Source organism: Artemia sp. Qi Xiang Cuo, chromosome 15 (assembly GCF_049724085.1).
Source record: "Artemia sp. Qi Xiang Cuo chromosome 15, ASM4972408v1, whole genome shotgun sequence".
Taxonomy (NCBI): domain Eukaryota; kingdom Metazoa; phylum Arthropoda; class Branchiopoda; order Anostraca; family Artemiidae; genus Artemia; species Artemia sp. Qi Xiang Cuo.
Window position 1 is genome coordinate 36,001,565 of NC_142808.1, and position 25,862 is coordinate 36,027,426.

The 25,862-nt window shown below is 35.8% G+C and overlaps 1 protein-coding gene across 1 annotated transcript in view; it reads right to left on the reverse strand.

Annotated features, from left to right (window-relative positions):
- Positions 1-23,923, reverse strand: part of LOC148943616 (DNA-(apurinic or apyrimidinic site) endonuclease 2-like) — a 52,191-nt gene extending 28,268 nt beyond the window's left edge. Inside the window, exons 1-3 of the mRNA XM_089101180.1 lie at positions 23,478-23,923; positions 19,311-19,432; positions 1,212-1,342 (exon numbers count right to left, since the gene is read on the reverse strand). Coding sequence (XP_088957306.1) covers positions 1,212-1,342; positions 19,311-19,432; positions 23,478-23,923 — 699 coding nt within the window. The remainder of the gene's footprint in view (positions 1-1,211; positions 1,343-19,310; positions 19,433-23,477) is intronic.
- Between the last annotated feature and the right edge of the window lie 1,939 nt (positions 23,924-25,862).

Consider the following 25,862-nt stretch of genomic DNA (forward strand, 5'->3'; position numbering starts at 1 on the left):
CCACTGTTTAGGTTTGACCTTGGACACAGTTATATCAAGATATTGACCTTGCTGGTCATCCTTGGGAGTTTTATTCTCGGGCAATTACTTTGACTCGTTTTTATGGGGAAATTTATTAAATCCATAGCCTCTTGCAGATTTGTTTTAGTTGAATCTTTGGGAGTTTTCTTTACGATAATACCGGAGGTTTCTACAGCTCCGTTTAATTCTTCCTGCAATGACAGGGTTCTTTCTATTGGTGTTGCAGGGTAAACCATATCGTCAGGAAATCTTTTGGGGGGACATGAGGTCAAGATTCTATCGGGGAAAAATTGGGTTTTTGGATATAACATATTATCTAGATCTCTTGCACTGGTTAATGAATAATTTTTTTGATCTTCTTGCGTTTAACTTTCATGGAAAAATCCTGGTATTTGGTATTTTTTCTTTGTAGCAAATAGATTTTTCATTTTTAAAAATTCTTCAAACAATTCATCATTACCGTCATTCTCGAAATAGTCTTGCTAGAAATTAAAGGGTTTTAGCTCTGCCAATCTCGATCTTGGGGGCTATTTTCTGCATCTGACGAATCAGTGGAGGAGAGATGTGATACCCATATTCCTGGAAATTTGGCTCTTTTTATTCGACTAACGTGCGCCTTGTAAGTTCTTCCATTATCGGGATTTTCCATTTTAAAAGTATAATCGTTATCGTACTTTTTGACTATTCTGTACGGTCCAGAATATTTGTTGGAATGTTTTTTTCCTCCTGCGCGTGCTTCGTTCCATCGGTAGACACAGTCTCTATTTTTGAATCAATGCTTCTTTCCATTTTTGGATGTTTTCAAATCACAGGTTTTATGTTGAGTTTTTCCAGCACATTCTCGACTATTTAGGTGTCACCCTCATTTTATTTACGGTATCATTTTTGTAATCTCTTTAGTTATTGTAATAATGCCGAGAATCAATAATCTTATTACACGGGATTCTAAAATAACGACCGAAAAGTAAATAAAATGGATTATCTTTAGTTGTTTCTGAATAAGCAGTGTTGATTACGTTAGTTAAATAAGGTAAGAATTGATCCCGGTCTTTCCTATTGTCTTTTGTATAAATACTTAATACGTTCGAAAATATTGTATGCCTATTTTCTATTTTTCCATTAGCTTGTGGGTGGTACGGAGCTGTCACCATTTTCCCTATATTAAGAAAACTCATTAAATCTTTTGTTACCTTTGAAACAAAATTGCTCTCGTTATCACTCAAAACCCTATTTGGCACGCCAAATTGTAAAAATAATTTCGCTAGCGCCTTACTGGTAGCAAAAGCACCTTGATGTTTTGATGCTTTTGCAAAATTAAATCCTCAAAAATGGTCCATAACTGAAAGAATACAAGTATGGCCTCTGCTGAAAACAGGCAAGCCTCCGCTCGTTCCGTATATGTCAAATGAGAAAATATCGAAGGGGTACATTGCTACCGGGACCCTTCCCATTGGAGGATTAGGATAAGCTGGGGGAATTTTTCTTAAGTTACACGCTTCGCATGTACTTACAAATTCTTTAAGTTTTGTCATTGCCGACGGCACGTAAAAAAATTGTTTCAATTTATGGAACGTTTTTAATACTCCTAAATGTCCACCTATATCTGAATGAAAATATTCAAATGCAGGTACTATCAAGTTTTGTGGTAATACAGTTATTATTGAAGTTTGGTTTCTTTTTGTCTCAGCAGTCACGATTCTACACAGCATTTCTTCCTCAAGATCATAGTAAAATTTATCTATCTCTTTTCTAGGAATTTTGAATTTATCCTGTAACGAATCGTCATTCACAAAATTATTAATAAGCGCCAAACATAGTTTGTCCTTTTTTTGCTTTCTTTTTATATTTTCTAACGACAAGGGACAATAGTTAACCTTATTTTCCTTTACTGTGTCTTTGACTTTGTTTTTCTTATGTCCATGTTTGCTCTTAGCATTGATAGCGTTAACTTCATTTTCTTCCGCTTCCGACGCAGTATTTTCTGGGTATCTACTCAAAAAGTCACAAGCTGCGTTTTGTTTACCTTTTAAATGTTCAAATTCGTAATCTAGGTCTTGGATTTTCATAATCCATCTAGCTAGAATGCCCGTGGGGTTTTTAAATGTGCGCAGGTACTGCAAGCTTTTATGGTCTGATCGTAGTATAAATTTTCTACAAATTAAATAGTGTCTAAATTTGTCCAAGTGGTGGATTATAGATAATAATTCTAAGTTTGTGGCGGAACAACTACTTTCGCCCTTTGATAAGGTTCTACTCGAATAGCATATAACTTTTCATATTTTTTTTTATTAGATGGTCCTTGTAAAGGATCAGGGTTTCTCATAGGAATTATTTGCGAAAGTATAGCCCCAATGCCTTTTGAACTAGCATCGGTTGTGACCACGAATCTTCCGTTTTCGAAATTAGGAAGTGATAAAATTGGTTCAGAAGTGAGCGCCTTTTTGAGACGGTCTAGGGAATTTTGAGCTTCCTGGGACCAGGTAACATTTTGAGAGTTCCCTTTAGTTAATTTCGTGAGGGGTTTCGCAGTTTGGGCGTAATTGCGTACGAATTTTCTAAAGTAGCCAGTAAGACCTAGAATTCCTCTTAATTCTTTCATAGTTCTAGGGGGTTTGAGGTTTTCAACACATTTTTTTTTATCAGGGTCTGGGGATATCTCTCCTTGTGTCACTACTACTCCTAAGAATTTAATTTTATGTTGAAATAAATTTACTTTCTCAGGCCGACATTTTAAATTGCCCTGTCTGAACTTCTCGAACACGTTAGCCAATTCTGCTAAGTGTTGTTCAGCATTTCGTCCCAGACATATGACATCGTTGACAAAATGAATGATATTCAACAATCCTTCTAACAGGTGCACTAGGGGTCTAGACCGTGTGCTTGAACTTGTTTTCAGTCTAAATGGTACCCTTAAGTATTCATATGAACCACATTGAGATACTGAAAATGCAGTTTTATGGACATCCTTTTCGGTTATTTTCACTTGGTGGTAGCCTTGGGTAAGGTCCAAAGAAGTAAAAATTTTGTTTTTGCTTGACATTGAGTCAAGAATTTCATCTATTCTTGGTAGAGGAAATTTATCGCTAACTACTTTTTTATTAAGGGCTCTATAGTCTACTGCAAGTCTAAGATCACCATTCTTCTTTGGTACGAATATCACTGGTGCACTATACGGACTTATACTTGGCCGCATAATTTCATTTTTTTTCTAATTCCTGAATTTTATTTTTTAACCATTCTTTTTGCTTATATGGCACACGATATGGCTATTTTGCTACGGAATTACCAGTCGTTCAGATGTAATTTTCATAAAATTATATCAGCCTCATGTCATATTCAGATTCAGAAAACACATCTTTAAAATTACATGATAATTCGCATAATTTTTTCTTAAGTTACAAGCCCGTAATATGATCCATATTAAATTTGTATAAAAATTATGATTTAGTCGAAGGATATTTGTTATTTGAAGTTTTAATACCGTTAACTAGGTTTCTTTTAGAATTTTCCCATGTATTTAAATCATTCTCCGTTAAAACCTGGATTTGAACTAAACACGTCCCCTTTTTAATTGTAATTGTATCATTTTCGTGGTTATTAGTTACCCAAATAAAACCTTCTCCTTTGTCATAAGATATAATCTGTTCCTCACATAACAGATTTTCGGGTCTTTCAGATGGGGACGCAAACCATATTTCTGATTTGCTAACCCCTGGCTCTATCATCTGTGATATTTGAATTTTTTGCATCGTTTTGGGAGGGACTTTTGTTTTCCTTATCGCGAATCCATAATATTGCTCTTTATTTTCATTATTTATTATATTCATACTGGCGCTATGCTGCGCCATTGCGGCCTCCTGTGGCGTCACATTGGATTTTACTATGTTTTTCCATAATTCCGCTATTTTCTTAATTTCGTTTGACCTGTATTGTCGCATATCTCCTATTTTTGTCTTTGTAAATTCAATACTTTTATTATTTAAATTTACTTCATCTCTGCAATGTCTTTCAAAATAATTGAAGAAGTTTCTTATTATTCCTTTTCTTCTTTGCGAGACATGAGGTTCAAAAGATTCCGACATTATTCCGTCAGAAAATTTTGTTTACTGTTACGTAGTCTTCGTATCTTTTGTTACGATTTCTTAAGGAAGAAATTTGTTCCCCCCCCCCTTAGATGGGCAGACAAGTCTGTCGTTTGCTACGTCTAATAGTACTTTATTAGACCTTAAAAAATTTGTACTTATGATTGCTTCGTATGAAAAGTTATTGGACATTATAAAATTTGTCGTAAAGATCCTATTGTCTCTTTTTACGTTTAGGCAAATTGAACCTTATACATCCAATTTTTGCCCTGTCACACTATTAAATTGGGATTATTAGGGTTCCTCTGTCGCCTAATATGCAGAGGCAACATATTAAATACGCATGAGTTTATGATACTAATCATTGCACCAGAGTCAATCAAAGCCTTAAAATAAACGTTTTCTACACAAAAATCATTAAATATAGGTAACTTGTTATTAATATCACTACAAGACGGCACTACCATTGTTTTGGACCTATTAAATGTGCCGGGCACCCTCTGGGTCCAATTTATATTTCTGAGGGGCCTGAAACGTTTCCCTGAGGATTTATTTCATGTGTCGGTGCCTGTAATAGATATTCAGACGTATGAGTTTCCGTGGGCATATCTAATTGATTTACGTCTGTCTGCCTTCGCCATGTATTATTATGATAACGTGGATGTCCTTTGTTGGTGCCGCTTGCTGGCACTGACTGGCATATTGGCTTATATTGGCTTTGGCGAGTATTTGGGTTTTCAAATCGGCAATTAATTTGTCTGTTGGGGGGAGAGCTATACAAGTTTAGTTGGTACGTGTTGTAAGGTACTGACTGGCACAATCCTCCCTTGCTATAGCCTATTTCACGACCGGTGCAAAAATTTGTTCTTCCGAACAAATGGTTGCCGTAATTTTGCGTATTACAGACAGCAATTCTTGGTATGCGATTGGGGACATAACGGCACTCTCTCGCGATATGCCCAACACGATGACAATTATATCACCTCATTATGGTAGGGTAAATTTCGTAATTGGATTGTTTGACTGGCTGAAAAAGCACTGTTTTCTGCCTAGCAAGTTCTTGCGTTTTGTTTCTTTGTGGTACTGGGGAGTTATCCCTTGAAAAGAAATTGGGGGACGCCTGATCGCTCTTGAAGTTTATGTTCGCATTTGAGTCATCTAGGCTATTTATTTTTGTTTTACTATGATTTGCAACCATCGTGTCGACTTCGATCAATTGCTCTACCTCCTGAACTACGAGATTCAACGTCTGAATATTTTTGGATATTGCCACTCTATATAGTTTTGGGAGTAGCCCTTGCAAAAAGGTATTTAGTATGACTTTTTCATACAGTTGCCCTGAACCACTTCCATATTTTGCCTCTACCGAAATGCGTATATTATCTAGATATTCTCTTATTTTTTGTGAAAAGTCAAAGCTCACCGTTCCGTGTTATAATTTATTTATGGAACTGGTTTCGATAAATCTATCTTTAAATGCTTTTAAAAAGTTATCAACCGTATTTATTGGCAAGTTGGTGTTATTGCCTATGGTATGTTCGATATGTTTTAGAAAGGTTAAGGCCTCGCCTTTTAATCGTAGTAGGAGCATGTCGACTAACGCTCCTAGGTCTCTTTTTGTTAGTTGTACAAACTGGGCCAATTGGATATTGAATTCGTCAATATGTCATTGACCATTGTACTCCGGTATAGACTTCGCTATTTCTATATTTTTCGCGATCAATGTCGGCACTATTAATGACTCGTTAAGGTCGTTCAACATTTTTTTTTGAATCGGCTCGAAATGAAGTTATTTTTTCACTTAACCTATTTTGGGGGAGGCTAGTATCTGCTATGATATATAAAGGGTTTCCTGTAGTAGCTTAGCGGTTACAGGCCTAATCACTTTACTCATATGTTTGTAACTCTCTAATAATTAAATTCAAATTACAAAGTTTAAAGCGTAATTAGTTCGCAAGTTTTCTTCCAATTGCCGGCTGTACCATTTGTAGTGATAAGAGCCTTAGGGCTGTGGTTTAGAAGAAAAGGATCTGGGCTTAATTGCGGTCAAAGGGTCTGGGCTTAATTGTTGACCGTATCAAATGTAATATCATACCTTAAAGCTGAGAACTTACACTTTATAGGTTCTCCGATAGCGCCGCTTATAGCGCTAAAGATTGTGTCAGCTAGGCTAGCGCCGCCCTCAATTAATGGGAGGAAATATAATATGTAGAAATATAAATGTGACCTCTTTTTCTTGAGCTATCTGGAGATCAGATTCCCTGGGAACGTCCTTGGAGATTTGCGAACTAATTACCTGTTTTTAGACTAGATGCAGACACATAAAATGAAATAAACACAGGTAAAAAACAATAGATTTATTGGGACTTACATATTTAGGTGCACAGCAGTGAGTCACTTCAAACGACAACAATGGTGATAGAGATACAACAATCAAAAAATTGCCAAGATCGTTCGCCGAGTAATTCTGTCTGAGCGGTCCTGATTCTCAAATACGAATATATATAAAAAGCACTTTTACCCCAGTATTAATGTAGTTTTTTTTCGTCCTGCACTGTGAGAACTGGCTCACAATTGGCTCGAGTGGCCCCAAGGATGCGAACCCTTCGTCCATTAATACGTCTTAAATATTTTTGATGATTTAGACGTTCACACGGTTCTTATCGTTTAAACTTCCTTAGAAATATTGTGCGTAGCACCTTTTTTATTGTTCCCTGTCTTAGCGAAATCCAAAGCTTGGATAGCGCCGTTCTTTGTCTGAGGCTAACTGCAGTTTTTCTCTTTGCTGATTAAGGACTTTTCATTCTTAAAACTAGGTTTAACTTAATTATAGGAAATCGGAATTATCTTTAGAAATAAGGAACTTTATTTTGGTATTTTAAATACATCGCATTTTACTCACGGTACATTTTTTTTATATTTTTAAGATAATTTTTAATTAAATTTGTGTATAGAGCATTTAGTGTATATTTCCCCAAGTCCCTATTTAAAGAAATATTATTATTAATCTTAAGTCTGACTTCAATTGCTTCTCGGACTACCTGTTTTATGCCTAGGTCATTGCTAATAAGGGCACATTCATCAAAAAATAAGTTGTGGCTAGGATTTTCAAATACTTCGCTGCCTAAAGCAAAATCAAATGAAACAGCAGAAATAATAGAATTTAGAGCTCTGATGATGTCGTCTTTATGCTGTTACATGCGTTTCTGTAAATTCTGGTGTGTTCTACCTTTTAGCTGGTAGCTGAAAGGTACAGCTGGTTACAACCTTTTAGGAACAAATGCAGGATATATCAGTGACAAAGACTGAAATCCTTATCAATTTGTTTTTTTTTTGTCGGATATACCTTCAACTCCTTTTTTTAGGGTAAGGCGGCAGAGGGATTAGCTTTATTTTTACAATACCTTACACTTGCCGACTATTTTGAATTTAATTTTCGAATTCAATCTAGAATGTAGACGGAAAATCCCTCTAAGACATTTCTAAAAGGACCTGCCTTATTTTTTTTATTATCAAAATCTGTTATTTTGGTTTGACGCTGAGCTTCTTTCCGCAAATTTTAAGTTAAAATCTTGAGTTTGAACTAGAATTTATAGAAAGGACGTAGATATGAGCACTATCTTTTATATGAGCTATTAAAAATCTGTCTAAGATACCTGCGATACCGATACACAAAAGAACAATACACCCATACCAATACGCGTGATATCGGTCCGTCCAATACCAATACAGCTTACAACCCTTTCCCCAGGCAATATGGAGGTTCAAACCATCACTAAAAACGTAGATATTGGACCTTTGAACTATGTTGAACAAAATAGCTATCTCAAATTTTTAATTATTAAGAAAAAAAAACGGGAGACACATCAGTGCTATTCATGCAAAACAGTGATTTGGATGCAAAACAGAGCACTGTTATGGATGATAAGATTAAAGATTATTCTCTAATATTGCCAGGGTTAAGGTAAAGTAGAAATTAAGGAAGCGAAACTACCTTCAGGGAATTTATGATGTTGGTAGACTCCAGGATGAGAATTTGAGAGGAACTTTCCAGAAAGAGCTGATTTTGCACAGTCCTTCATCATGAATCTCTAAGACAAGTCCTTTGAAAGAGACTTAGTCTCTATTTTCAGGCGATAAAATAAATGTCGACAAAGACATTCTTAGGATTGATGGTGCCTGGGAAGATAAAATTACATTCCCCCATACCCACCCCCCCCCTCCCGACTCTAATGCATGCAAAACATAGCCGAATCAAAGGAAACAAAAGTTCATCAAAGTGGGCAATCCTCCAGCCACGGCGCCACCTCCAGCAGTGACACCCAGGGCCAGGCCACCCGGTTGTCATTCCCTCTAGGAATGGCTCTGCATATCGAATTCATAGAACTCTTGTAGTTTATATTATTATATTAATCTGGAAAAAAGTTAAGTCGCCAAAATAATTGGCAAGGCTATGCCATTCTGATCAGATTTTCACGTTCTGAAATATCTTGGAATGTTCTTTGTTTCATTCGATACTTTTATGTTTTTGGTCTAAGGCCAAATGCGAAACTTTATTATAGTCTTTAGTGAGGTTCTCAAAAAAAAAAAAAAAAATTAAAAAAATATATTATGAACATTTGTTGGGCAGAAGTTTTTAAATACCTTCGTAAGAAACGGCGAACGTGATATAGTCATTTATTTAATATTTTTGTTGTTAACGACATAAACATTTTATATTTATTATTAATGCAATCTAATTCAAGAGTAAATGACTTTCCTTCTGAAAAAAGAATAGAAAGGGGTGGGGGGGAGATGACCAAAAAGGTGATTTTTCAATCTTGCTAATTAGACTGTTAAAATATCCAAAATAAATTTCAAATGAGACTAGAATGAAAGGTTAAACAGTAAGGCCTGTAAACCCCCGATTAAGAGTTTCCGACTATGAAAATTCTCAATGCGCGCGTTGTACAGTTCTCAGCCTTTCTTCTCGAGAAATAGTACCAATTAATAAAATTTTTGCTTTAGCCTTCATTGTTTTATTTTTGTTCCATAATCCTTCCATTCGTGAATTTTTCATTTTGACCAGGGCCATTTTTGGGATGCTTTCAAGAACTTTCATTTGCTTTTGCAAAAAGAAAATAGATACTTAAGATTTGGGGAGGTTAGAAACAAAACACATACATTAGTAATATGTATTCCCAATGTTTTATATCTGATTGTAAATTGTTTTTATTACGTATATGTTATTACGTATGTGAGGGGGTTCTCCCCTTTGTCAATACCACGCTCTTTACGTTAAAAGTTAAAAAAAATTTAATTCAAAAACCCCTGAATCACAAAGGGTGTTTAATTAGAATAGATAGCTCTTTTGAAAGCACTAAACAAAAACTGTAGCGTAAAGAGCGAGGTATTGACTTGGGGGAGAACCCCATCAAATACGTAATAATTTCTGTTCGTTTTAAGTTTTAATGTTGCTTCTTACTTTCAGTTGAAAAAACTTTTTTTTTTAATTTAATTTCTGATCGTTTTTTAAATAATGCTTGGAAATCAGGCACCCCCTTCATAGAAATGTCCCTTACCCCACAGAAACATCCTCCACGAAAATATTCTCCAGAGTAACACCCTCCTCCCGCCCCCCCCCCCGCACCCGAAAAAAAAATCCTTCCTGAAAATATCGGTATACTTCCCAATAACCAAAACAATATGTGAGCAATGGGCGAAGTTCATAACTTGCAGCCCTTCCCCTGGGAACTGTGGGGGATTAAGTCATCCTAAAAGACATATTTATTTGATTTTCGACTATGCTGAACAAAACGGCTATCTCAAAATTTTAATTGGGTGACTTTGAGAAAAAAATGAGCGTGGGAGGGGGCCTAGTTGCCCTCCATTTCTTTGGTCACTTAAAAAGGGCACTAGAACTTTTGATTTCAGTTCCAATGAGCCCTCCTACGATATTCTAGGACCACTGGGTTAATACGATTACCTCTGGGTAAAAAAAATAAATAAACACGCATCCGTGATCTTTCTTCTGACAAAATTGGAAAATTCCACATTTTTGTAGATAGGAGCTTGAAACCTCTTGAGTAGGGTTTTCTGATACGCTGAATATGATGGTGTGATTTTCATTAAATTTCTATAGCTTTTAGAGGGTCTTTCCCCCTTTTTTTAAAATCAGCCAAATTTTCTCAGGCACTTAACTTTTGATGGGTATGATTAAACTTGATCAAACTTACATATTTGAAATCACAGTTAAAATCTGATTCTTTTGATGCATCTATTGGTATCAAAATTCCGTCTTTTAGAGTTTCGGTTACCATTGAGCCGGGTCGCTCCTTACTTACAGTTCGTTACCACGAACTGTTTGAATAGAACAGTACTGACTTTTGTTTGGTCTCCCAGATGAGACATACAAAATCCTGACATTAATAGTTCCAAATTTTGGATATTTCTGTTCCATTTCAGAGAAAAGAATGTCTAAGACATTTATGAAAAAATGAACTTATAAATACACACAGGGCCTTATAAGATACAAGAAAAGAGACTGGACCGATAAGTTGAGCACATTTCGTTTAATAAAGTTGGTTTGAAATATCAATTTGGCAAAATATTAAACAACCGAAATCTTTGAATAAGGTATATACTAAAAATCAAAACAATTAAAAAAACCGTATAAGTCAAAACCCAAAAACCACTGCGGTTACTTAAGAACCGGTTACTTTTGTAGTTGATATCAAAGATTATATATACGTATTGCATATCATCCTCCGATCACTTTTGACTGATAAAAAGATAACTAAAAATGTCAATAGCCAATCAAATGAGCCATTTTCGAAGTTTATACGACCACCCCTTACATAAAAACCTATATACCTCCGGGGCATAACTGAAAACACTTAACCCGGGGCTCTGGGGGAGGGGGGTTGTATCGATCCCAGAGATTTTATTATCTGACTTTTGAAATATTTTTAACAAAATGGCTATCTCCAAATTTTAATCAGATGGGTTTGTGGAAAAAGGGCGCGGAGAAGGGGGGGGGGCTAGTTTTCCTTCGATCTTTTTTTGCCTTTAAAAAGTAAAATAGAATTTTTTATTTAGAACCAAATAAGCCCCCTCTGAATTTTTTACAAGCACACGCTCCATATGAACCTTGCTCCCGGGCCCTGGGGGTAGTGTCGACCGAGGAGTTTCGTTATCTTATTTTTTAACTATTTTTAACAAAATGGATATCTCGAAATTTTTATCGGATACACTTAGGGAAAAAGGCACGGGGGGGGGATAGTTACCTTCCGATCACTTGACTCTTCAAAAGGGCAATGAAACTTCCGATTTCCGATTGGATGAGCCCCCTCCGAAGTTTATAAGACCACCCCTTCCAGATGAAGTGCCTCTAGGGGAAAAAAATATTAAAGCCTTATGGCGGGGGGAGGGGCTAGGTGCCCTCAGATCTCACTTGACTCTTAAAAATCAAACTTAGAGATTTCAATTTCTAATCAAACAGGCTCTATCTGAAGTTTTTACGAGCATCCGTTCCATAAGAACCATATAGTCCCCCAAAGCATAACTTACAACACCTGCCCACAGACCCTGGGAGGGGGGGAGTGTCGACACCGGAGTTTTCATTATCTGACCTTTGAACTATATTTAACAAAATGGCTCTTTAAAAATTCGTAGCAGATGGGTTGGGGGGGAGAAGGCGAGGAAGAGGGGGCAATGGTCCAGATCGCTTTTGAATCTTAATTAATTAAAAACACTTTTTCCACAAAATAAGTTTTTCAAAGAAAGGTAAAGAACTCTATTAAAAAAAAAATAAGCAAAAATAGAATCAAATAATCTACCAAGCGTGAACCTACCACAACTCAGCATTGATAAATAAATGAAACCCAAAACGAACAGAAATTACAATAAATAACCGAGTCAAACTCAAAACGAACAGAAATTAACATAAGTTGGGCTTAAAACCCCTATGCCTTCCCAATGCCAGAACATAATTTGCACTTTACTGAAAATAATATAAATGTTCTTACTTTTATAACTTTAATAAGTCAAATAATATTAACATTTTGATTACTAAATATCAGTGTATGTATATTAAACTGACAATGCACATTCATTTGTAATTTTTTCAGTAAAGTGCAAAACAGTTCCTGAAGAATTAAAAAAAGTCAAAACCTGCCGATTGTGGGCCAGTCTCCTATCTATATATTGAACCCAAAATCAATATTGGAGATCGAAACGTAAATATTGATATCGGAAACGATATTTGGAAATTTCTGTTTATTTTCAGCTTTTTCAACCATCTATCAGTAAACATCCAACAGAAAAAAATCCAACAAACGAAAAGTTCTCCTTAATATCTAGCGTAAATTTGAAGTTATAGGGGGAGGGGTATCTACCCTCCCATCAACATGGAAAATTCATTTTTATTAACCTAACCCACTGTTCGATACTTTTTTATTTTCTTCCCATTTATAATAATCCAGTTTACAGCCCTTTAAAAGACCCTAAAACAGGGCTGTTTCCGGGGGGGGGGGGATAGGCTACTCGGTTTCAACCTCTCCCAAACTTTTTGTCTGACTCGTAAAAACGCTACACAAATGCATATAAACAAATTTTTGATGTGTTTCTTAAGGTTTCCCCCCCCCCCTCCCGGAACAAAAATCCTCGATAACCCCTTGCCATAGAGTGACGTTTAATTACGTCGTTACAGGCTTCCAGATGCAAAGACAAAATACTCGGACTCTTATTAATAATTTTGCGTTGAAAAAGTTTTTTTCAGTTTAAAGACATTTTAATGCTCGTTATTGATAGATTTTCGGGTACTCATGAGTTATAGCGACCGTACTTTGTAAAACAAAAACCATGCAGAGATAAACGGTAGCCATGCAGATATATTTTAATTAAATATTTAATATAAAGAGGTATACGCTAAAGTTTGATTTTTTTTTCCAAATCCTTAAGAATGATTCCTGAATCCCAAAGGCCGTTTAATTAGAATAAAAAGTTCTTTTGAAAGTACTAAAAAGCGTAAAGAGCAAGGTATTGATGAGGAGGTGAACCCTCTCATATACGTAATAATTTCTGTTAGTTTTAAGTTTTAAGGTTGCTCCTTACTTTCAGTTGAAAAAACTTGCTTTTTTAATTGAATTTCTGATCGTTTTTTAAATAATTATGGGAAATCCGGTGCCCCTTCTTGGAAAATTCCCTTCCCCTATAAAAATTTTTTCCATGGAAAGAGCCTCTCACGTCTCTCACGGGTCGATACCATCACCCCTGGGAAAAAAACCAAATAAACACGCATCCATGACCTTTCTTCAGGCAAAAAAAAAATACAGAAAATTTCACATTTTTGCAGACAGGAGCTTGAAACCTCTACAGTAGTGTTCTGTGATACGCTGAATCTGATGGTGTGATTTTCACTAAGAGTCTATGACTTTTAGGGGTTGTGTCCTCTTTTTTTGAAAATAAAGCAAATTTTCTCAGGCTCGCAACTTTTGATGGGTTAGACTAAACTTGATGAAACTTATATACTTGAAATAAGAATAAAAATTCAATTTTTTTGACGTGTCTAATGGTATCAAAATTCTGTTTTTTAGAGTTTCGGTTACTATTGAGCCGGGTCGCTCCTTACTTATAGTTCTTTAACACAACAGTTTGATTAAATAACAAAACATGTTTCTTCATTTGAAAGTAAGGAGCAATATTAAAACTTAAAGCGATCAGAAACCATTTTGGCTATGAGTGGGGGGGGGGCGCCCCCCCCCACTCATAGACATACTGAATAGACAATTAGAAATACTCCACCACTTTTCCACCTTTATGCCTCTCTATCCATGTGGTCAAGAGTCCAAGAACCCGGGCCACCCCAGTACTGGTTTGACTGTCTTTGGCTTACGTTTACCTACCTGACAAAACAAACAACGAAACAGAAAAGTGGCCAGGGGAACATTAAAACTTGTCTTTCGGCTAAAAAACTAAGAAAGAACATGGTCTGTATAAAAAAATAACTAACCCCCTCTCACGCCTACTTTTCCCCCAAAAGCATCCAATCCAAATTTTGATGTAGCCATTTTATTCAACGTAGTTTTAAGTTCCGGAAATTAGGTCTTTGAGGATGACAACCCCCCACAGCCCTCAGGGCAAGGGTTGTAAGTTATGACATGGGGACATTTAAGGTTTCGTATAGACAGCATTGTCATAGAAACTCCATAAAGGGCTCAATCGATATAAAATTTAAATGGCTAGTTCCTTTTTTAATAGTCGAAAGTGATTCTAAGGAAACTGACACCCCTTCCACGCCTACCATTTCCCTATGCATCCAATCAAAATTTTTATATAGCCGTTTTGTTCAACGGAGTTGAAAGTTCTGGAAATTAGATGTTTGAGCAGGACACTCCCCCCACAGTCTTCAGGGGCTCGGGTTATAAGTTATGCCCTGGGGACATATATGGTTCCTATGGAAGGAATGATTATATAAACTTCAGAGAGGGCTCATTCGATTGGAAACTGAAAGTTCTAGTTCACTTTTTAAGCGTCAAAAGCTTCTCCCCCCCTCCCACAAACCTCTTTTTCCCAAATGCATCCAATACAAATTTTAAGATAGCTATTTTGTTAAAAATAGTTCAAAGATCATATAACCAGAATTCCGGTGTCGACACAACCCCCAGGACCCGGGGGCAGGCGTTGTAACTTATGCCCTAGGGGCCGATATGGTTCTTATTGAAACGATGCCCGTAAAAACTTCAGAGATGGCTAATTTGATTGTAAATTGAAACGTTTTGTTCAATTTTTCAGAGTCAAAAAGATTGGAGGGCAACTATGCGCCCCCATGGCACTTTGCCCCCAAATGCATCAATGTAAAATTTTGAGATAGCCATTAAGTTAAAAATTACTCCTAAGTCAGATAACAAAAACTCAGGTGTCGCCACAGCCCCCCAGGACCCGGGGGCAGGCGTTGTAAATTATTCCCTGGGGCATATATGCATCGTATGAAAAGGGTGCTCGTATAAACGTCAGAGAGGACTTATTTGATTAGAAATTGAAAGTTCGAGCTCACTTTTAATAGTCAATAGATATCCGAGGGCAGCTAGACCCCCCCATGCCTTATTGGTGAAATCCAGCTTTAGAACATTTTCTGTTAGACAATATGTTCTCAAGAGTTTAATCGTGGGATAATAACAAATCCCGTTTCACGACAGCCCCCCCCAGACCCCGGCGCCAGTGGTCTAAGGTATGCCCGCAGGTGCTGTATGGTTCTTATGAAAGGGATGCTCGTATAAACTTCATAGAGGGCTCATCTGATTGGAAATTGAAAGTTCTAGTTCAATTTTTAAGACTCAAGAGATATCCAAGGACAACCCAACGTTTTTCCCCCAAGCCCATCTGATATAATTTTCATAATAGCTATCTCATTAAAAATAGTTCAAAGGTCAGATAAAAAAATTCCTGTGTCGACGGAACCCGCCAGGGCCCGGAGGCAGGCGTTATGAGTAATACTCTAGGGGCTTATATAGTTCTTATGGAAGGGATGCCCTTGTAAACTTCGGAAAGGGCTCATTTGATCGGAAATTGAAAGTTCTTGTTCGCTTTTAAAGAGTCAAGAGAGATCGGGGGACAACTAGCCCCCCCCCCTCCTCCACGCCCGAAATGCCCCAGATAAAAACTTTGAGATAGACATTTTGTTAAAAATAGTTCAAAGTTCTGACAACAAAAACCTCCGGTATCGACACAGCCCCCAGTTCCCGGGGGGAGGCATTGTAAGTTATGCCCTGGGGGCATACATGGTTGTTAACGAAGGGAAACTCGTTTAAACTTCCTAGTGGGATCATTTGAATGGAAATTGAAATTGGTAATTATCTTTTTAAGATTAAACTGTGTTTGGAGGTAGCCCCCCCCACTCCATTTTTTTTTACCAGAGGCACTTCATATATTAGGGGTCGTTGTATAAACTTCAAAGGGGGTTCATTAAATTAGGAAATCAAGAGTTCTAGTGCCCTTTTTAAGAAACAAAAGTGATCGGAGGGCAACTGCTCCCTCAATCCCTTCTTCCCCAAATACATCTGATAAAAATTTGAGGTAGCCATTTCGTTGAAAATAGTTCAAAGGTCAGATAAGAAAAACTCCTGTGTCGACACGATCACCCCCCCAGGACCCGGGGAAGACGTTGTAAGTATTACTTTGGGGGCATATATGGTTCTTATGGAATGTATACTCGTATAAACTTCGGCGGGCTCATATGATTGGAAATTGAAAGTTCTCGTTCACTTTAAAAAGTCAAAAGAGATAGTAGGGCAACTAGCCGTATGTGGTTCTTATGAAAGAGATGCTCGTATAAACATCATAGAGGGTTCATTCGAATAGAAATTAAAAGTTGTAGTTCATTTTCTCAGAGTGCAAAAATATCGGAAGTCAACTAGCCCCTCCCATCCTCCACGCCTTTGGGTGTATCGGATGGATAAACCCATCTGATAAAAATTTTAGGGGATGATTTTGTTAAAAATAGATCAACCATCAGATATTAAAACTCCAGGGTCGACACAACCCCCCAGGACCCAGGGACAGGCATTGTAAGTTATACTCTCGGGATATATAAGATTCTTATAGAAGGGATACTCGAAGAAACTTCAGAGAGTTCTCATTTGATTGAAAATAGAAAGTTCTAGTCCCCTTTTAAAGAGTCAAAATAGACCGAAGCTTACTTAGTTCCCACACGCCCTTTTTCCCCAAACCAATCGGATAAAAATTTTTAGATAGCAATTTTGTTAAAGATAGTTCAAACATCAGATAATAAAAGTCCGAGGCTGACACAAACCCATTTTTTCACTTTGATATTTTTACTTTGATACCAGTTTTGATGCTTTGATGAATATTTGATTTTTTGTTAAAAGTTTGATTTTGAAATAAGAAATTTTTAACAATTTGAAATTTTTTACAATCAAAAACAAATAAAAATTAATTAGAAAAAAAACATTCCGTAAAATAAGTTTTTCAAAGAAAAGTAAAGGCCATTTTAAAATTAAGCTCATCAGATACAAATACCTTTTAAAATTGAAATTCAAAACAATCAGAAATTACTATTAAAGAATAACTGAAACCCAAAACGAACAGAAAGTAAATAAACAATCATAGCAAAAACATAAAACAGGTAATAATGTAAATAAATAAATAGATCTTAAAGTGAGTAATGCTTAGATTGAATATGAAAATCAAGCTTAAAACTAAAAAAAATATTTTCCTATTGAAGCAGAAATCAAACTTAAAACGAACATAAATTAAATAAACAATCAATGCAAACAAACATACAATAGATATTAATCTAAATCAATAAATAAATCTTAAAACGAGTGAAACTTAAATTGAATATGCAAATCAAGCTCGACACGAACAAAAATCGCTACAAACAAGTTCGGGTATGACCTCCTTCTCTCACTGTAAGTCTAAAACCTACTGCGTCTTTGGCACTTTACTGAAAACAATATACGTCTTGAACAGTCTTGGAAAGTATAAACAACATCAAATTGAATTTTTGAGATATAATGATATTAATCGTTGAAAGATACATCAGTTCAAGAATTTATTTCACTGTAATTGTACTTTTATTTTCAATTTTGTAAGAAATGGAAAAGAAAATAATTGTAATATATAATTCGTTTTCAGTTAAGCGCCAATGACGCAGTAGGCTTTTGGTTTTTATTTACAGTTAGGAAAGGAGGCAGTATCAAAACACTTGTTTGTAGTGAAAATATATTCGTATTTAACAACTTTAAAAAGAGCTAATAAATTAAACTTAATAGTTGATGTATAATAATATTAACTGCTGAAAGCTCATCAGTTCAAAATGTTACTATAATTTAAATGTTTATTTTCAATATTAAGTACAAAAAAATTATTTGTCATAAAATGGGTTTTCAGTAAAGCGCCAATGACGCAGTAGGTTTTAGACTTTTACAGTGAGAGAAGGAGGTCATACCCAAACTCCTGTTTGTACGGATTTTTGTTCGTTTCAAGCTTGATTTGTATATTCAATTTAAGTTTCACTCGTTTCAAGATTTATTTATTAATTTACATTAATATCTATTGTATGTTGTTTTCATTGATTGTTTATTTAATTTCTGTTCGTTTTAAGTCTCATTTATACTTCAATAGGAAAATATTTTTTTTAGTTTTAAGCTTGATTTTCATGATTAATCTAAGCATTAGTCTACTTAAGATCTATTTATTAATTTATATCTTTACTTGTTTTACGTTTTTGCTATAATTGTTTATTTAATTTCTGTTCGTTTTAGGTTTCATTTATTCTTTAATAGTAATTTCTGGTCATTTTGAGTTTGAATTTTAAAAGCTATTTGTATCTGCTGATCTTAAGTTTAAAATGGCCTTCACTTCTCTTTGAAGAACTTATTATTTGGTAGGTTTTTTTTTTTAATTAATTAAGAATAAAAAGCTGTATCAATTTCAACTGATTAGTCCTGTTTATTTTTTTCGTGGTTAAGTGTCGTAACACAAACGATAATGTGACACATTCCTGATAACTTCAAAATTCTGAAAGAAAAAGGCTAGAAAATCGCGGTCTTGAAATTTGAATAGATCCAGGTAGGATCCTAAGGCTAAAACAAAGTTACCGCTTTGATGTACTTGGTTATTCAAACTTTACAAAACAAATAATAGAGACAAGTCACAAAACAGATCATCACTGATTTTGAAACCTGCTTTGGAATGGGGGTTAATCTAAGCAAGTAAATTTAAGAGGTTGGCTTCTAGACCATGAGACGAAAATGTGATAATCTAAATTTTAAAGATTTTTAGTGCTTGATTATATCTATTAGGAAAAAAAGGTTTTGAATTATATTTGAGTGTTTATATGCAATAAATTTAGTAGCCGCAACCTCTGAGTGGCTGTACCTATGTATTCTTTGTCAACAGGTTGTCAACCCTAGGTCGGAGATTTTTTGTTCTGGCGATTGGTCAGATAATATTAAAGTTTGGGCTTTACGACCCTCTTCTCATGAAAATTTTAAAATAATGGGCTAAAATATTTCCCATTTTTGTTATTTCAAAATTTCTCATGTGATTCTCCATCTATTTTTCTTTTTTTATTCTTGTATATTCATTTTACTTTAAAGGAATAAACCGAATTACGACTGCTTTTGAAAAGAGGCACGGAACTGGAAATGTTCGGGTATCAAGAATACAAGGCCAATCATAAAAAAAATTATAGTTTCAGTTTACTTGAACAGTTCTTTTCATCCGTTCCATCTATACAATCGTCCTCTCCATTGCATTTTAAATCGGCGTTTACACAATCTCCATCACCACAAGTGAAGCAATTATCGCAATCTCGGCAAATATACCTGTAAAAGAGACACTCTGAAATGAAAGCGACACACACATTGGGTAAAACTTGAAGCTGAAAACTGAAAACTATTTTTTCAGTTAGAAGATGCAGAGCGTTCCAAAACACCCCAAATATATCATATCGTAATGTCTGCAATTATTACAAAACGTTCGTAAATGATAATAATCCCAAGAAGTTCATAAGTATTACGGACAAATTGCTAAATCTGTGTTATATTCAATGCCGTCACTAGAATTTAAGAACACTTAAAAAATTTACGAATTTTGATTCTCTGGCTATAGTTTAATAAAAAGAAATAATTAGCAAAAGATTTGAAAGCACTGCACCTCTCATGCAACGAGGTGATAAAAATAAAACCTTTTCTTCATCCTTCTCCCTCCCTCTCTTTCTTTTCTCTTTCAGTCAGAACTAGAGGTTCTGGAAAAATTATAATCTTTCTATAACAACTTACAAACAAGACACTCTGTACAGCGGTCGAGTGAAAAAAAAGTTTGCCAACCTGTCCTGCCTCTTATACCGTAAGTTGCGTCATAATACCACAATTTCGAGGAAAATTCCGCACAAGTTTCTCATGATGGTGCTTATCACGCTTATACAGCAAAATGGGTTTGATTACCGTACATACGGTATAAATGGAATTTATACCGAGTAATGTCACATTACAGGAAAAGGAGTAAATTATTGCTCTCAACTTCTAATCATGGAAAGCAGGCTACAGAAAAACGGGGTTGGCATTGAAACCAATAAGAAATGTGGATCTTGAAAATTTGGATGACTTGGATAAAGCGGTTTATTGGCGCCAGAATATTACAATGAAATATCTGGTACTTAGAATTATACGAGAAAGACTCGAGAAATTGTATAGCAAACATGTGACATTACCTGGTGTTCATCTCGGTTAGTTTGCGATGTATTACACATCGAAAATAGTGTCTGACCATGGATAGCTATACTTTAATTAAGCATTTAGTTGGGATTTTGGTTAGGTTAGGTTTAGGTTACGTATTTAATATATGCTATGCTTTACTCCCACTCCCCTAATGTGCAAATCTATAGCCCAAATTTGTCTCTAAACTATTATATGTTCATCTTACTTAGATATATTTCATTAGCATTAACCAACTTCACTTCTCGAGCGTTTCTTCTATAATACTTAAGTACTAAATATCCTGCAGAAAACGTCATGTTTCCAAACATTTAGAAAAAGTTACTGTACATTTTGTCATTGTCAATGTCAAATATCAATACCAGGCTTCGTTTCAATGTTTTAAAGGTAGTTAAAACTTACAGGCAAAATAGTCTAAGTTGAATAACTCTTTCTTCGACACTAAAAAAAATTTATCCCCTGGCTGCATCCTCGGTCAATTCATACCTGAAAATCGGAATTTTACACCATTTTTATTTATTTATTTTTTTTGCAACTATTGAAATTTTTCTCTTTGCGAAAATTCTCACTGTTGTTGCCAATCGTTAAAAGAGGCAAGCCGAACCCATTCTTGTCAAACAGTTCATGGTAACGAACTGTAAGTAAGGAGTGACCCGCCTCCATAGTAACCGAAACTTTAAAAAACGGAATTCTGATACCAGTAGATACATCAAAAGAATTGTTTTTTTAAGCTGATTTCAAATATATAAGCTTCATCAAATTTAGTATAATCCATCAAAAGTTACGAGCCTGAAAATATTTGCATTATTTTCAAACAAGGGGGAAACACTCCCTAAAAGTGATAGAATCTTAATTAAAATCAAATCATCAGATTCAGCGTAACAGAAAATCCTACTGTGGATTTTTCAAGCTGCTATCTGCAAAAATGTGGAATTTTTTTTTGCCCAAAGAAAGATCACGGATGCGTGTTTTTTCTTTTTCTTTTTTTCAGGGGTCATTGTATCGATCCAGTAGTCCTAGAATATCGTGAGGGGGCTCATTCGAACGAAAATTAAAAGTTGCAGTGCCCTTTTTAAGTGACCAAATAAATTGGAGGGCAACTTGGGCAACTCCCACGCTCATTTTTTTCCCAATTCACCCAAGCAAAATTTTGATATGGCTATCATAGTCGAAAATCTAATAAATATGTCTTTGAGGATGACTTAGTCCTCCACAGTTCCCGGAGGAAGGACTGCAAGTTATGAACTTTTCGCAATATTTACACATATGAATGAATGAATAAATTTTATTAGTAACCCGTCTTAAAATCAAAACAAAAAGACGGAGCACAAACAAGAAAAGAAATAAAAAGCAAAACTGACAAGAAAAAACAATTACAAACAGAAAGAACTACATAATAACATTACTATTTGAGAAGGTGGACCCACTCGTGGTCCAGCAGCTCTAGGTTTTTCATGTAATTCTGAATTACCTCCTCCACGGCACTCAGAGGCTCAGCAATTCCATATTTCGCAACAATATGGCGGTTTCTAACAAAAGGTGACACTTGAAGCAGATAGTGGGCATACTATTATGAGCAAGCGTTCGATTCTGTTGATAGAGGAACTTTAGCAAAGGTTTTATCCTTGTATGGTATACCAAACACTTACATTAAAGTGATTAGGGGTATGTACGAGAATAACACTGCTGCGGTTAAGGTAGGAAATGAGGTTAGCAGCTGGTTTTGTATTGAATCAGGAGTTAAGCAGGGTTGTGTTCTATCCCCCTTTATATGGATTATTTTGATGGACTTTGTCTTAAGGAGCACAGGAAAGGCAATGGGAGACCACGGAATCAAATGGGGAGGAAAAAGTCTCCTGGACTAGGATTATGCTGATGATTCAATCATCCTAGATGACAGTGTGAGCAAAATGAATGCAGTTTTAGAGGTTTTGCGAGTTCAGGGAGCTAGTATTGGTTTGAAAATTAATGTTAGGAAGACTAAGTCACTAAGGCTAAGAATAAATGAAGATGAAAAGGTGACGATGGGTAATGAAAAGATTGATCAGGTGGACAGCTTCACTTACCTTGGTAGTATTATTGGTAAAGATGGTGGGAGCAGTGAAGACGTTAAAAGTAGAATAGCCAAGGCTCAGGGTGTTTTTTCACAGTTAAAAAAAGTTTGGAAGAATAGGAAGATAAGTCTGCAAACCAAGATATTAGAAGCTACAGTGATGACAGTGGTCAAATATGGCTCTGAAGCATGGACGCTCCGAAAAGCGGATGAAGATTTGCTAGATGTTTTCCAGAGAAATTGCTTAAGGATTGTTCTGGGTACCCGGCTGACTGACCTTATTTCAAACAATAGGCTATGCGAAAAATGTGGTTCAATACCGCTCTCTAGGTCTATAATGAAAGAAAGGTTGATGTTGTGCGAATGAAGGATGATAGATTGCCAAAGATTGTTCTTTTCGGCCAACCATCTAGGGCAAAACGGAAAGCAGGTCGCCCCCGTCTGGGGTGGGAGGACGTCATAAAGAAAGATTTAAAGGAAATGGGAACGTCGGGGGCGGGTGTAAAAAGGGAAGCTTTGAATAGATTGGGGTGGAGGAGGAGCGTACGTAGCTGTGTTGGCCTCAGGCGGCTTGGTGCTGCGGTGAGTTGTTAGTAGTAGTAGTAGTAGTTGAAAAATACCAACCTTATGTCTTTTTCGTTTCGTGCACTCAGGAGCTTCCAAAAAGGAGACAGGTACAAGACATGAGGCAAAGCTACTGCATTATAAAGATGAGCCAGATATTTACGGCTTGAATTGTGACGGCTAGTGACAACACTCACATAGGCAATGCGCATTTTTTTTTTAGAAAGGTGTTAAATAAGCAAAGACTGGATTTCTCGAAGATTACAACCAATCGGCAGCCCAAGGTACGTAATGTGACTAGACAGTGTTACGGTAATTCCACCAAGCCTGACACAAAATTTTCTTTGAGGGTTGCACGGTGGGCATCTAACGTTTTATTGAACTTTCGTTTAGTATGGATTCGAATCTCATTCACTATTCCACTCCGTGGCTTCCCGCTATCATACCAAACTTTCAGTCACAACTTCGCTGACGCACAAGCCACCACTAGCTCCAGATTTCTGGACCACCCTTTCACCTGCGATCTGTTATGGATACGCTTCACAGGAACTGCTACACTCTCCGCGACCATTCGATTGTTCTGCACAGTCAATATTTATCTGCAGACGTATTTCACTTTCACTGCAATATGAATTTGCATTTCTCTGCAACAGATGGAAGGGAACTTTTATTTTACTCAGGATATCGCCACAAGTAGCCGCAAAGAGATCATTCGACACTTTTTTCCAGTCACTGAATACTCTCCATTGGGATTCAAACGAACCCAACAACTTTGGACAGTCCAGTGATATTGACAATGACAAAGGCAAATCTTCAGAGTATAAACCATGAGCTGCAACTTTTACTTCGTCACTCATCGGCAAGTTCGTTAACACATGGTTAAGATTTAAAACGATGTTAGCAACACTGATAAATGTATAACCTTTATCCTTATTAACAACATTTAACTGATCAAAAAGGGAACCTATAACGATCTGAGTCATTTCAGATTGCATTAAGTAGGTCACAGTTGAAATCCCCTATTAATAGAACTTTCGTATTCCCAGAAATCTGAGCCTTCACGAAACGGCTTAGCTGAGTACACGCAGCCGTGAACTTGCTGTCCGAGAGGCTAGATCTATCATTAGTAGGAAGATAGACAATAATTATCACAGTATCGCGAACTTTAACAGCGAGGAGGTGTTTACTTGATGCTAAAAGTTCAGCCTGTGGCAGGATCTTTCCATATAGGATGTTTTCTTGGGGTAAGGGACATTTCTATGAAGAGGGTGATGGATTTCCCAGCATTATTTAAAAAACGATCAGAATTTAAATAAAAAAACAAGTTTTTTTAACTTAAAGTAAAGAGCAACATTAAAACTTAAAACGAACAGAAATTATTAAATATATGAGGCGGTTCGCCCCTTCGTCAATACCTCGCTCTTTACGCTTTTTCGTACTTTCAAAAGAGCAATCTATCTTCTAATTAAACGGCCTTTTGTGATTCAGGGATTTGTAATTCGAACAAAATTCGAACTTTAGCATAAAGAACGAGGTATTGACTAGGGAGCAAACCCCCTCACATACGTAATGATTTCTGCTCGTTTTCAGTTTTAATGTTGCTCCTTAATTTCAGTTGAAAAAACTTAGTTTTTTTTTATTTTTACAAACAAGCTCGACCTTCGTTTACCCCATCACACTCGACCATCGTAACACCCAATAGAGCTGTTGAGCAGCACAACAGTCAATAAGCTGATAAAACTGTTAGGTTTGGTCGACCTATTAAATAAATTAATTTAAAAAACAAAGTTTTTCCGAGGGAAGTAAAGAGCAAAGTTAAAAATTAAAACGAACAAAAATTATTACTTCACAGCCTATCTAACATCTATCAATAAAACTAGTGCCAATAAATCAACTGGCGATATCTCCCTATGTTTGTAGGATTACAGAAAACTAGCGCTGACTGAAAACACAAAACAATATAAGAGTTTCGGTACGGTAAAAACAAACATCCAAGGGCACTTTTAACAGTATAAAAGTAAATCATTTTTAGATTGTTGCTTTATTTATTTATTTTTTCGTTTAATTTTGCATCACTTCTGCACAATGAGCTCACTTCAATGATTGACGGCCATTTTGGGTTTGAAAAGACATAATGTCTTTTCAGATCGAAATTAAATAAAAAACACGGGGTTGAAAGTTCGAACCGGCTGAAACTAGACGAAAAACTAGAAACTTGAAACTAGACGAGAACAACTCGTGTTTGAACCCGCTAGGCTGTGAAGTAATAATTTTTGTTCGTTTTAAGTTTCAACTTCGATCTTTACTTCCCTCGGAAAAACTTTGTTTTTTAAATTAATCTCTGCTCGTTTTGGATTAAAATTTAGTTTGGAAACAATACTGCCATATTTTTTTTTTTTACGGAATAACTTCTGTTCGTTTTAAGTTTTATTTTTTCTCCTTAGTTTCAGTTCAAAAATTTTTTTTATATATTTTCTAATTACCGCCAATCTAGGGAAAAATAGTGTCGTGTTTTTTTTTTTTTTTTTTTTTTTTTTTTTTATAGAAGAAATAGACCTTTAATTCTTTGTTTAAAAAAAATAAATTTAGTAGCACTTAAGAGAGCAGCACCAGGTGAGTAACTTCGACACAGAAGGTTAACTAAGACAGGTTTTCTTATCGACAAACTTATGGGAAATTTTGCTAGCTCACCAGAAATGTGCCTTTAGGCTTATTGAGTTTTTTGACCTGTCCCTATATAGAAAATAAATAAAACAAGTTTTTTTTAACTGAAAGTAAGGAACGACGTTAAAAATTAAAACGAACAGAAATTATTCCGTATATGAAAGAGGCTGTCCCCTCCTCAACGCCTCGCTCTTTATGCTAAAGTTTTTTATTGTTTTAAAAAATAGAGTTGTGAGAAAGAGCAAAATTTAGTGTAAA